At 41.6% G+C, this 12,772-nt stretch overlaps 1 protein-coding gene and 1 long non-coding RNA gene across 2 annotated transcripts in view; both read left to right on the forward strand.

Annotated features, from left to right (window-relative positions):
* Window positions 1–17: 17 nt before the first annotated feature.
* LOC125109270 (uncharacterized) lies at window positions 18–10,258 on the forward strand. Its single transcript, XR_007130170.1, has 3 exons — window positions 18–806; window positions 3,479–3,573; window positions 10,179–10,258. It is a non-coding gene; the product is annotated as an uncharacterized LOC125109270 (long non-coding RNA).
* Window positions 10,259–10,389: 131 nt separating this feature from the next.
* Window positions 10,390–12,772, forward strand: part of WDR43 (WD repeat domain 43) — a 46,959-nt gene continuing 44,576 nt past the window's right edge. The window contains exon 1 of the mRNA XM_047746085.1: window positions 10,390–10,654. Within this exon, the coding sequence (XP_047602041.1) occupies window positions 10,430–10,654 (225 nt within the window). The 5' untranslated portion in view covers window positions 10,390–10,429. The remainder of the gene's footprint in view (window positions 10,655–12,772) is intronic.

Genomic DNA, 12,772 nt, shown 5'->3' on the forward strand with positions numbered 1-12,772 from the left:
ACATTTTCTCCTTCGGAATGTGTGCAGAGTAAACAGTTGGCCGCTGACAAATCCCCACCAGCCTCACGCTGGGGACAGGAGGATTAAGAGAGACAAAGCCTGTCAAAGTGCTGTGTAAACTGAAGTCCTGGACCAGGGTCGGCTCGCTGGCCATCAGAAAGAGGAACGTCACATGGTCACCCCAAGATGTAGGAGTTGAAAAGCCCAGAGATGGGTTGGACTGTCGCCTTTTGGAAGGGCCACCCGCTGATCCCCGTTCCTTTCCAACTGACTGCGAAGTTCTTCCCCCGCCAGCCTTAGCAAGTCCCTTCGACTGGGCTCTGACTGTCTGCTTGCCACCCCAGGCTTAGGGAGTCGAGGAGGGCCGACTGAAGTTACTCACTGGGTTCTTATTTAGCAGAACTGTTTCTAATAATTAAAATATAGCAGTTAATTCTTTTACTACCCCTAAAACTCAACAGAATCTTCTTTAAGGAGGGGAAAAGCCGTTGCTAAAACAGGGTTATAGGGCAGAAGGGTATTGCTAAATTTAATCCCCTCAAAATTCAGCATTGAAGTCCCAGTATCTCAGAATGTGACTGTATTGGGAATAGGGTTAAAGAGGTAATTAAGTTAAAGTGAAGTCATTATGTGGGACCTAATTCACTATGAGTGGTGTCCTTATAAGAAAAGGGGTTTAGAACACAGGCACGCTTGGAAGATCGGCTAAAGACAGGCAGCAGACGTCCATCTACAAACCGAGACAGGCCTCAGAAGAAACCAAACCTGCAGACAACTTGATTTTCGACTTAACATGCTCCAAAACTGTGAGAAAATTAATTTGTTGTGTAAGAAAAAAAAAGATTATCTGCATTTTCTAATTTTTTTTAAATTAAATCTGTTTAAAAATCATTTATTCCAGGGATGCTTGGGTGGCTCAGTCGGTGAAGCACCTGACTGTTGCTTTCAGCTTAGGTCCTGATCTCAGGGTCTTGGGGATTGAGCCCCTTATCAGTCTCCCTCGCCTCCCCTTCCCTCTCTTTCTGCTCCTCCCCCTGCTATCTCTCTCTCTATAAATATAATAATAAATAAATAAATAAATACTAATATATATATATATATATATATATATATATATATATTTTTTTTTTTTTTAAATCACTTATTCCAGGTTTTGGCATCCCACCCAAAAGAGTTAAACAAAAACAAATTGATTTAATCCTAAAATAAACAAAGCCAGAAAAAGTTATCTTTAGAGTCCAAAGTCTAATTTGACATTAATATCACTACCTGTTTAATATTAATTCACTTGGCAAAAGTTTATTGAGGGTTTGACAATACCAAGCACAGTAGATACTTAACTTCACTTAAATTTACAACAACCCTGTGGTAGAAATAAGTATTCCTGCTTTGTGCATAAGAAAACTGACCCAGGGAGATTAAATGATTTTGGCAACATCCCATAGCTGACAAATGGCATGACAGGGTTTCTGATCTAGGTCAGTCTGGTTCAGCAGCCCATGCTCTTTGTACTACAACACCCCCTCTCAAAGGCCAGTCCAACAGTACCACTGAATTTAGAGTTAAAGTCAAAATATGCTCAAAGGGCTATGGGCTCAGTTTAAATTTAATAAAATAAGTTTTGTTATCACTTTTGAAGACACAAGTTAGTACTTTCTAAACTGTGCTCTCTAGGGACGCCTGGGTGGCTCAGTTGGTTGGATGACTGCCTTTGGCTCAGGTCATGATCCTGGAGTCCCGGGATCAAGTCCCGCATCGGGCTCCCAGCTCCATGGGGGATCTGCTTCTCCCTCTGACCTTCTCCTCGCTCATGCTCTCTCTCAAAAAATAAATAAATAAAATCTTAAAAAAAAAAAAAAAGATTTAAACTGTGCTCTCTAAAACATCAGCCATCACAAAAATCCATTATCAGGGTTTCTCTCTTTTCAGTCCTAAAAATGAATAAAGAAACTGTTCTTGCCGCCATTCCACCTGTAGGTCTCATTTCTGGTTTTGATTTTTTTAAAGAAAGTTTTTATGACCAATCTTTTTATTTTACTGTCAAATGAAGGCCTGAGTTGAACTTTCTGAATCCTAAGCCCTATTAATGGTTTTCAAATTTATCATTCCTACTTTATTATCTCTTAAAGATGATTAAATGATATTTGGCTATTATTTCAGAAGGAGTAGGACTTGGAAAGAAGACGATATATTGACAAAATGGGAAAAAACTTACATCTCTTGATTTCTAAGATAAACTATAAACAGTAAATGGCATCCCATTATATTGTTTGAATAAGACAGGATGTTATGTTTTATCCTATACACATCTAACGAAATATGTTGAAAAATGTTCAACATATGTTGAAAAACATAATTATTCCTTATTTATTCATGATCCTTCAGAGCATTTAAGCTCTTAGAAAAAGGTCACTATATGTGCCTTTCTATTTTTGGCTATACTTTTCCTTTTCCTTCTGTCTTCCCTATGAAACAATCAGCCTGCACTCTGAAACTGTTATCTGACAATATGAGGCAGCATCAACTCATCATGTTTATGTTATAAGGTCAGAAAGACACTGTCTTCCAGTGGCATTTAGCTGAGCAATTACTTTAAAACCCAAATAGTTGTCAAGAAGTACTCTGGCTAATGACTGACATTTTAAAATCTCCATTCAAATTAGATCATTACTTCTAATTCCACGGATGTGCTCCTCTACCTCTTTATGTGTGCTTCTTTCTTGTGTTTTGTGTAATTTTTCCCTCATCCTTCAGCTATCAGCCTCACCAGAATGAGAGCTTACCGTAAGTCCAAATCACTGGGAGAAGTGCCTCTCCTGGTATATCCTGTCTTCAGACCAACCCTCCACAGTACATGTCAGATTAAATGAAATCACTTTATTTACCATTTTCCCAAGTTGGAGGATAAGATTGTGGAGAGGGCTGTGTCTAATTCATTATTGTAATTCCATTGCCCGTCATAGTGCCTGGAACAAAATGTGCCCTCGATAAATATTTGTAATATTAAATAACAAATAAATATTTGTAATATTAATAAACAAATGAAGAAAGTAGGGAATGAGAAAACCAGTAGTCCTGATACCTAAGTGACTATACTGAATAATTCAGCATGCAAATATGACCCAAATATATTTAATACTTGTGTATTCATTGTATATCTTTACATGTATCTAAATTTTATTTTATTTTTTAAAAGATTTAGTTTATTTGAAAGAGAGAGAGAGCACACACAAGCAGGGTGGAGGGACAGAGGAAAGAGGAAGAAGTCCACTTCCTGCTGAGCAGGGAGCCCCATGCAGTGCTCCATCCCAGGACCCGAGATCATGACCTGAGCTGAAGTCATTAAGTCATTAAGTCATGACACTTAATGACTGAGCCACCCAGGCGCCCCGTAATTTTTTTACACTTTAGTGAAAGATAAGTATTTAAATCTGAAAATATAACTGCTTTTCTCTTGCTTTTTCACTTGTTTTCCCAGTCACTGCTGAGCTCGAATCTGGCTTCTGTAGAACTCCTCCAGGACTTACTGTTGTATATTAGAAACGGAAGAAATCAATTGAAGGAGGTCAAAAGGTACAAATTTCTAGTTATAAAATAAGTAAGGCCTGAGGATGTAATGTATAATGTGGTAACAATAGTTATAATATTGTTTTTTAAAGATTTACTTATTTATTTATTTATTTATTTATTAGAGAGAGAGAGAATATGAGTGGGGGCGGGGGGGCAAAGGGAGAAGCAGACTGCCTGCTGAGCAGGGAGCCTGAAAAGGGCTCATTTCCAGGACTCCCAGATCATGATCTGAGCTGAAGGCAGGTGCTCAACCAACTGAACCACCCAGGTGCCCCAACAATTATTAATATTGTGTTGCATGTTTGAAAGTTGCTAAGAGAGTACATCTTAAAAGTTCTTACACTGCCTCGATACTGTAGCTTAATTGTTAGTTTTGAAATCAGGTAGTATGAGGACGCCAACTTTGTTCTTCTTTAGATAATCATTTCACTTCGCATAAGAATTAATTTACCAGGGGCACCTGGGTGGCTCAGTGGGTTAAGCCACTGCCTTTGGCTCAGGTCATGATCTCAGGGGTCTTGGGATCGAGCCCCACGTTGGGCTCTCTGCTCAGCGGGAGCCTGCTTCCCCCTGCCTCTCTGCCTGCTTGTGATCTCTCTCTCTCTCTGTCATATAAATAAATAAAATCTAAAAAAAAAAAACTAACTTCTGGAATTTCCTTTAAAAAAAAAAAAAGAATTACCAGTTTCCACAAAAAGTCCTGCTAAGATTCTGATAGGAATTGTTTTGAATTTGTAGAACAAACTGAGTAGAAATCACTGTCCTTGACAATATTGAGTTATCAATTCATGAACATGCAATGTCTTTTCATTTATTTAGGTCTCCTTTAAGTTTTCTCCGCAATGTTTTATACTTTTTAGAATATATGTCTTGAACGTTTGTTAATTTTTTTCCCCAAGTATTTTATTTTTTCTGGTGCTACTGGAGATGGAGTCATTCTCAATTTAATTTTGATTGTCCACCAATAGAATGAAGAAATATCACTGGTTTTATATATTATCTTGTATCTTGAGATCTTGGTACATTAATTATTAGGTTTAGATTTTTGTGGATTTCTTGAAGTTTTCTATAATCGTCTGTGAATCAAATACTTTTACTCCTTTCTCCCCAATTTGGATGCTATCACCACCATCATCATCATCATTATTTACTTTATTGCACTAACTGAAACCTTCAGTACAATATTGAATAGAATTGATGCGACATTAATTTTCAATCTTAGGAGGAAAGCATCAATCTTTCACCATTAAGTATGAAGTGAGCTGTGGTTTTTTTGTAGATTCCCTTTATCTGGTTGAAGATATTCCCTTTTGTCCCTGCTTTGTTAAAAGTTTGTTTGTTTGTTTATTTGAGGGAGAGGGAAAGTATGAGTCAGAGGAGGAATGGGGGGTGCTGGAGGGGAAGGAGGGGAGAGCATTCTCAGGCATACTCTGGGCTGAGCCTGGAACTTGACGGGGCTTGAGCTCAGGACTCTGAGATCAGGACCTGAGCCACTTAGGCACCCCCAAAATTTGTTTGTTTGTTTTTAATTATGAATGGGTGTTGGATTTTGTTAAAATCTTTTTCTTTATCTTTCAAGATTATCATGCATTTGTAGTCCTTTATTCCCTTAACATGGTACATTATAGTTTTTGAATTTTGAATGTAAAACCAACCTTGCATTCCTGGGATAAATCCCAATCGATCATGGTATTTAATCTTTTTTTTTTTTTTTTTTGTATATTGTTGACTTGATTTGCAAATATTTTGTTAAGGATTAGAGATCGTAGTATCTAACACCTTTTAGGATAAAAATCATTGGTTTTTCTACAATTTTATCTACAACAATAAAAAGTTGAATTGTTAGTAAGTTTGATGAGAGCTGGAATTGGGGCAGAGAGGGACCTGGGTGAGCCTAAATTATGCAAAAGAGCAGGACCCATGACAGGTATGATAAGGGCAGGAAACCAGAAGCAGTTGAGGGTCTAATGAGTGATGTTGTTGGGGAGCTGACAGGCACCAGCTTACAGATTGTTTTGTAATCCAAATATATTAAACAGCATAGAGTTTCTTTTATAGGTGCCAGCAAGATTGTGAAGTATTTTTTTTAAACACTTATTTATTTTAGAGAGAGAGTGAGAGTATGGCAGGGAGGGGCAGAGGGAGAGACAGTCTTAAGCAGACTCCTCGCTGAGCATGGAGTCCAATGTGGGCATGATCTCAGGACCCTGAGGTCAGGACCTGAGCTGAAACCAAGAGTTATACACTTAACCAACTGCACCAGCTAGGTGCCCCTGTGAAGGATTTTAAGTAGTTGTAATCCAAATATATTAAACAGCATAGAGTTTCTTTTATAGGTGCCAGCAAGATTGTGAAGTATTTTTTTTAAACACTTATTTATTTTAGAGAGAGAGTGAGAGTATGGCAGGGAGGGGCAGAGGGAGAGACAGTCTTAAGCAGACTCCTCGCTGAGCATGGAGTCCAATGTGGGCATGATCTCAGGACCCTGAGGTCAGGACCTGAGCTGAAACCAAGAGTTATACACTTAACCAACTGCACCAGCTAGGTGCCCCTGTGAAGGATTTTAAGTAGAGAAGTGGAGTGGTTAGATTAATATTTACAAAGATCATACCACCAGACTGGCATGGAGAAAGAGAGACCAATACAAGCGTTGGTGGCAGTTCCAGTGAGAGTGACAAGGCACAATAAGAACAGACGTGGTTAGAATTGGATGGAGGTGAGGAAATTGAATAGAGAATTATTTAAGAGATAAAAACAAAATCTGGTGATTGATCAGATGTGTTTGGGCAGAAGTGAGATATGGAATTGGTTAATAAACAGGGCTTATTTCTGGCTTTTTCAAGGGGCTAACTGGATGACTGGTGGAATCACCAACTGAGGCAAAGGATATAAAATAATGAGCACAATTTGGTTCAGCTGTATGTAAGATCACCCAAAATACTGTAGTTTAAACAACAGGGATGTTTATTTTCTCTTGTATAAAAGAGGTCCGAGGCATTGGTGCAGGACTTATATCATGTTTCAGGGTCTCTAGTTCCTTCTGTCTTGCTGCTCTGTTATTCTCACCATGTTGTTTTCTCCTCAAAATCCATCATGGATGCTCTAGCTATTGGCCATAACATATGAGTTCCAGGAATTAAGAAGAAAAAAGCAATGAAGAATAGCATACCTTTAAAAAAGACATTTTTGTACTGGCTGCTAGTCATATGGCCTCACAATTTGTAGAGAAAGCTGAAAAATGTATAGTCTTCATTCTGGAAAGTCCCTTGCCCAAGTAAAGAAGTTACCTAAGGCACTCTGATGTTAGAGAGTAAGAGATAAGGAAGAACCAAGAGAGAAGACCTGAGAAGAAGAGCCAGAGAAATAAGAGGCAAGCCAGAAAGGTGTGAAGTCATGGAAGGCAGGCATGCTAATGACAAGTCACATGAGAGGCAGACTTAGAATGGACACCTATTTAGCAATATGGAGGTTAGAGGTGGCCCTATTGGGAATTTTGGGGTAGTGGTGGGTTGGGATGAAAGTCCCATTGGAGGAGAGAGATTAAGAAAATTAGACTACTGGGGTGCCAGGGTGGCTCAGTGGGTCATGTGTCTGTCTTCAGCTCAGGTCATGACAGGGTCCTGGGATCAAGCCTAGGTTTGGACTCTCTGCTCAGTGGGGAGCCTGCTTCTCCTTCTCCCTCTGCCTACTGCTCTGCCTACTTACGCATGTGCTCTCTCTTCTCTGTCAAATAAAGAAATAAAATCTTTTAAAAAAAGGAAATTAGACTACCTTTTTTTTTTTAAGGAAGGAAAAGATTGGGAGAGTGACTAAAGGGGGAAGTAAGATAAAGGAAATATTATTTTTTAGGAAGAAAGAAAAAAACCAGTATATTTATATGTTAATGAGAAGGATTAAGCTGAGAAGTAAAATTGATGCTTGTAGATAGAGGAAAGACTTTTTGGAATAATGGGATCTAGAACTTATGTGGAAGCGTCGCCTTTTCTAGGGGCATGGAAAATCCATCTGGAGTGGCAGGAGTGATGGAGTACAGTTTGGTTAGAGTTCATGGTACTGGAAGCTTGTGGAAGTTCTCTTGTGATGGCTTCTATTTTCTCAAGAAATAGGAAGCACAGTCATTCACTGAGAGCAGGGAGAGAGGGATAGGTTTGAAGTGGTAGGAAGAGAGATATGAATCAGTATCTAGGAGAAGAATGGAAGTATGAATGGGCCAGGAAACAACTGATAACTTGGCAGCATTGACTTCCACATGAAGTTTGTGACCATGAATTTAGAGTAGGTAAGAGTCATAATAGGAAGCTGTGACTTTTCTCTCATTGCTTTCAGCTGCTTCTGGGCAGAGAGATTTGACCTGGCTTGCACTTTTACCACAGAAGGACAATGATGTGGGAAAGAGGCAAGGGATTTGAGGGTTGCAATGATCGAGATTAAGATAAATTTAGAGGCAAGAGCAGCCATCAAGGAGGAGGGGGGAGGGTAGGAGAAAAGACTAGGATCAATGGTTTGACAGTTGGGTGGGATAGAAGGATTGCCTGGAGCCTGGAAGTTGGCAAAGGGAGCAAGCTGGAAAGCCAGGAGTCCGTGGTTATAGTGGTGTGGGAAAACTGAGACTATGACAGGAGTGCAGCTATTGTAATGATAAGGTCTGAGATAGGACCATGGGAATAAGTGGCTGGTGTAGGGTAGAGGCCAAGATCATTGAAAGGAAGGAGGTCAAGGAATGACATTCTGGGTATTGAAGGTCATCTACGTGAACTCTATATAGTTTCATTGGGTCAAGTTGTTCATACCCAGAGATGACTTCGGTTAGAAATCCAGCTCCTCCTCCACTGCTCAGCTCTATACCTCAGTTTTGTGATCTGAAGAACGGAGATAGTCATAGTTTCTACATCCCAGGGCTATTGTGAGGACTAAATGGATTAATGGACATAAAACAGAGAACAGTACTGGACACACTGTGAGTGCAATAAGCTTTTATTTTATTTATGGCTACTTATACTCTAGCTCCGACTTTCCTCATACAGACTCATATATGCTCCATTGTAACAGAAATCCTTGAAAACTTTTCTGAAAATCCCTTTTCTGTACTTTCTCACATCCCCTTTTCTCTTCCACTTTCCATAATAAGTCCCCCACCCCAATGCTTTTGTTTTGCTTTTTGTGTGTGTTAAGATTTTATTTTTAAATAATCTCCATACCCAGCGTGGGGCTTGAATTTATAACCCGAGTTTAAGAGTTGTATGCTCTGCCTTCTGAGCCAGTCAGGTGCCCTAAAGTGCTTTTGAAGGGTCACCAATGACCTTGATGTTGCCAAATCCTGGTTCATGCTCAGTCTTCATCTTACAGCATTTGACATGGCTTTGATCAAGTTTTCCTTCCTGAATCCTTATAAAGATTTGGTTTCCAGGACATCTCACTTTCCTGGGCTTTCATCCTACCCATTTTTAATCTTCTTTGCTGGATCTTCCCCTCCTTCTGACCTCTAAAGATTGCACAGTTTGGGGCTAAGCTTTCTTTTCTGTCTATACCTGCATCCAACATGATCTGGCTAGTCCCGTAATTTCAAATAGCATCTGTATGCTAGTGCATCCAAATTTACATCTTTGTGATCTTCTTCTGTAGCCAACTCCAGTCCCCCAGGACCTCACTGTCACCTGCCCCCTCCCTTCACGGTCCCAGCCCCCACCATTCTGGGGAGCAAGGGAGCCCATAGCCAGTAGGGGCCAGTGAGGGTCCTGAGGGAGGGGTGGTTGCACAGGCTGCCCCCAGCTCCCTCACTTGACATGGATTTCAGCATACTCATACTTAACTGTCCAAAACAGTATTCTTGATTTCCACTCCAACCAAACCCATTTCCCCAATCTAGCTGATGGTATCACCATTCATGAGTTTGCTCAGGCCTTGGAGTCATCCTTCACTTGTCTTTTTCTCACCCTTTGCAATCATTTAGCAAACCCTGTTGACTTTTAACTTCAGATTCTATCTGAAATCTGGGTGCTTCTCCCCACCTTTACTGCTTTCATCTGAGTCTGAACCAGCACTGTCCTATATTGTGTCAGTTTTCCTTCTTGCCTCTTTACCATCTCCGTGGAGTCCAGGAGGCCTTTTAAACATGTACATGTTTGTCATTACAAATAATCTAAAACACAAATGTTACCGTGGCACTCCCTGGCTATAAAAGTTTCTAGTCTCCCCATATCCCTGAGGGTGGATTTTTTTTGTCTTTCTTGCTGGGCAATAAACTGTGGGCAGAATATTATTAATCTGACACTTCTTGAATCACAATGCATAGATTTGGTGAAATATGGCGTACAAATTATCTATTTGATGTAGTAACGGGATTAATCCTGACGAAATGGGGGGTGGGAGGACAGTAGATCCCACCGTTACTTTCACACTACTATGACTGGATAAATTGTTATATGTATACATGATTACAGCCTGGAAGTGGTTAAGAAAAATGTAAACAGTTGCCACAATCACGGCGCTATAAGTGATTGTCTCTTAAACATTTAGTTCAGTCATGTTATTAAAAAAACAAAACAAAACCCAACCTTTTTCTTTCTTTCTTTATTTCTCTTCTTTTTCTTTTTTTTTTTTTTTCAAAGTAACGGGCCTGCTCTCCAGTCTGCAGTCACATCCCTCCACACGTCTCCTCCTCCAACCAGTACAAATTAGCACTGAGCCCTCCAGGCCACCGTCCACAGGTTGGGCCTACCCGACGCCCGCTAGAGAAGCGACGAGCCACTCCTTCGGGTCTCTGCTCTCCCTCCGCCCCACTTCCTTCCTCTAGGCCCCGCCCCACGCCGGTGCGCATGCGCACAGACGAACACGTGGCTGCCGCGGAGCCAGGGCAGCAATGGCGGCGGGTGGCCGTGGTGTTGCCGACCCCCTGTCCCCGGCAGGGGTTCCGTGCGCCTTCTCCCCGCTGAACCAGGCCTACTTCGCTTTGGCGTCTGCCGACGGTCAGTTGCGAGTGTGGGAGACCGCCAACAATAGGCTGCACCAAGAGTACGTGCCTTCCGCACACCTCAGCGGTACCTGCACCTGCCTGGCCTGGGCGCCAGCGCGACTGCAGGCCAAGGTAAAGCAGGAGGGACGGCGGGGGGCGGGCGTGCGCCGGGACTGGGACTCAGCGCATCCCCGGTCAGACGGCGCGTGGCCCGGCATCTCGCGCGGCCCTCCGAGGCCCCGGGTGAGGAGGCACGGAGTGCGGCGGCGGCGGCGCGGACTCGGTCCACTTCCCCAGTCCCGCGTGCGGCCTGCCCGCAGAGTAGCGAAAGAGGGCGCGGCCCTATTGGACGGGCCGTAGGCTGGAGCCCTCCTGACTGGCTCCATGCGGTCTGCGCCCCGCGCCCCGCTGTCGCCGGGGCCGCCATGTTCGCGTAGGCCCCCAGCTTCCCTAGGGCGGCTTCTTTCTGCGAAGCCTCGCGCAGCAACATGTGCTTTTCAGCGTCCTGGATTTTGACAGAGCCCCTTCTTGGGGCTGGAGTACTCTATTCCGATTTCTCTAGCTCATCGGCTTTGCCTTAGGAGATTGGAATCAATAAGTCTGTTTCCTTGTTTCCGGACAACCCCCCCCACCCCCGAACCCTTGGGTGCAGGCTCACCACGTGTTCTCTTCCACGTCCAGTGTGTGGTATTCTCACTCTTGAAACTCTTGACTTTCTCAGGCTCGTTTCCATTCTCAGTCGTTTGAAACTTTATGCTTTTTTTTTTTTTTTAAACCTCTCCCTTTTATACACCCCCTTTTAGCCAAGTCTGAAGTCTGCATTAGGATGTGGAGGTAAAGTGAAGTAGCCGGTTTAATGTAATGAATGTGAATTCAGGTGAAGTTTCTCTGAGACAGGACATTGCCGTGTTAGGGAAGGCTTTTCTGTTAGGGCCCCATCTCAGGTAAGATGTCATTCACTGTGGAGTCACTCGACCACGTCTGCTCTAACGCAGTTGCACGTGGTACTACAGGTATAGGGTAGGCAATCGAATCAGTCTAATGTGATTTGGAAGAACAGGTATCCTGAGTGTTTAGCTGACACTATGTGTAAAACTTCAAAAGCTATTCAAGACAGATTTTTAACTCCCATCCGACTAGTGTGCGGTAAATGTGTGCTAAATTTTTAGGTTGAAAGTAGGGGTACATCTAACTATGCTTTGGGTGAGTATGTTTAGGTATTTTTCAGATCTTAAGATAGAGTTTCTTAGTTTCTAGATGAAGTGACTTTAGTTAATAGAAGAAACCTTTATCAGGGCTCTTAAGTCAAGGCGAACTTGGACTTCGGGGGAAAAAACAAAACCATAGCCATTGTTAAAGTTACAGCAGTCTGCGTATTTTTCTTTTTTAAAATTTTCTGTGTTTCTATTTAACAGTCCTGTAAAGAGATGTTAAGACTGATGCTGGGGGAATACGTGGAGCAAAGATTAGATGCATCGATCCAAGCTCTGCTGTTTCCATTTGAATCTAGGTTTGGCTTCATAGTGGTGATTGTACTTCTAGTTTCTGGTTTGTAGAACAGGGAGGGGGGATAGTACCCACCTCAGAGTGGTTGTGAAGGTGAACGTGGTTAGTAACGTCGGAACATTTATTAGTGTATGTAAGTGCTGCAAGTGTTGTTATTAGTATCTCAGATTTGTATGGTTAGTCCTTGCAGGTAGATAAAGGCTATCTTCTTGCCTTGTTTGTGAAGAAGAAACTGAGACTCTGGAAAATTAGTCAGCATGCATAAAAACCAGAAATAGAACCAGGACTAGAACTCAAGTATTTAGAGCTTTGTGTTCCGTTATCTACAACAAATAATAATTAATATTGGGATAGTAAAAATTTGTTGCCCCCTCCCCCTTTGCTTTTCTGTTGACTTAAGTCACATGATATGCCTCAGGAATAAAACTTTGACCTAATCTTAAATTTCCTGTTGAAAGTCAGAGTTTTGGATTTTGTATACCAATCTGAAATAGTAGAAAAATATCTGGATTTGGTTTCATATCCAGGACTCAACTCAAACTTGCTTTTGTCACAATGAGCAAGTTACTAATTTAGAGGGCCTCATTGAAAAATGAGAATTTGGCTACTTAAAAAAAGTTTGTATAGGTTTCAGTATTCTTTTAGCTGCATGTTTTCATTTTAGCCACACAGCTCTATGAAATGTCCTGAAATAAAGTGTTTAAAAACTGAGAGTCAGAGCTAAGGAAGTTCCAGGTGACTTCA

Source organism: Lutra lutra, chromosome 9 (assembly GCF_902655055.1).
Source record: "Lutra lutra chromosome 9, mLutLut1.2, whole genome shotgun sequence".
Classification (NCBI taxonomy): domain Eukaryota; kingdom Metazoa; phylum Chordata; class Mammalia; order Carnivora; family Mustelidae; genus Lutra; species Lutra lutra.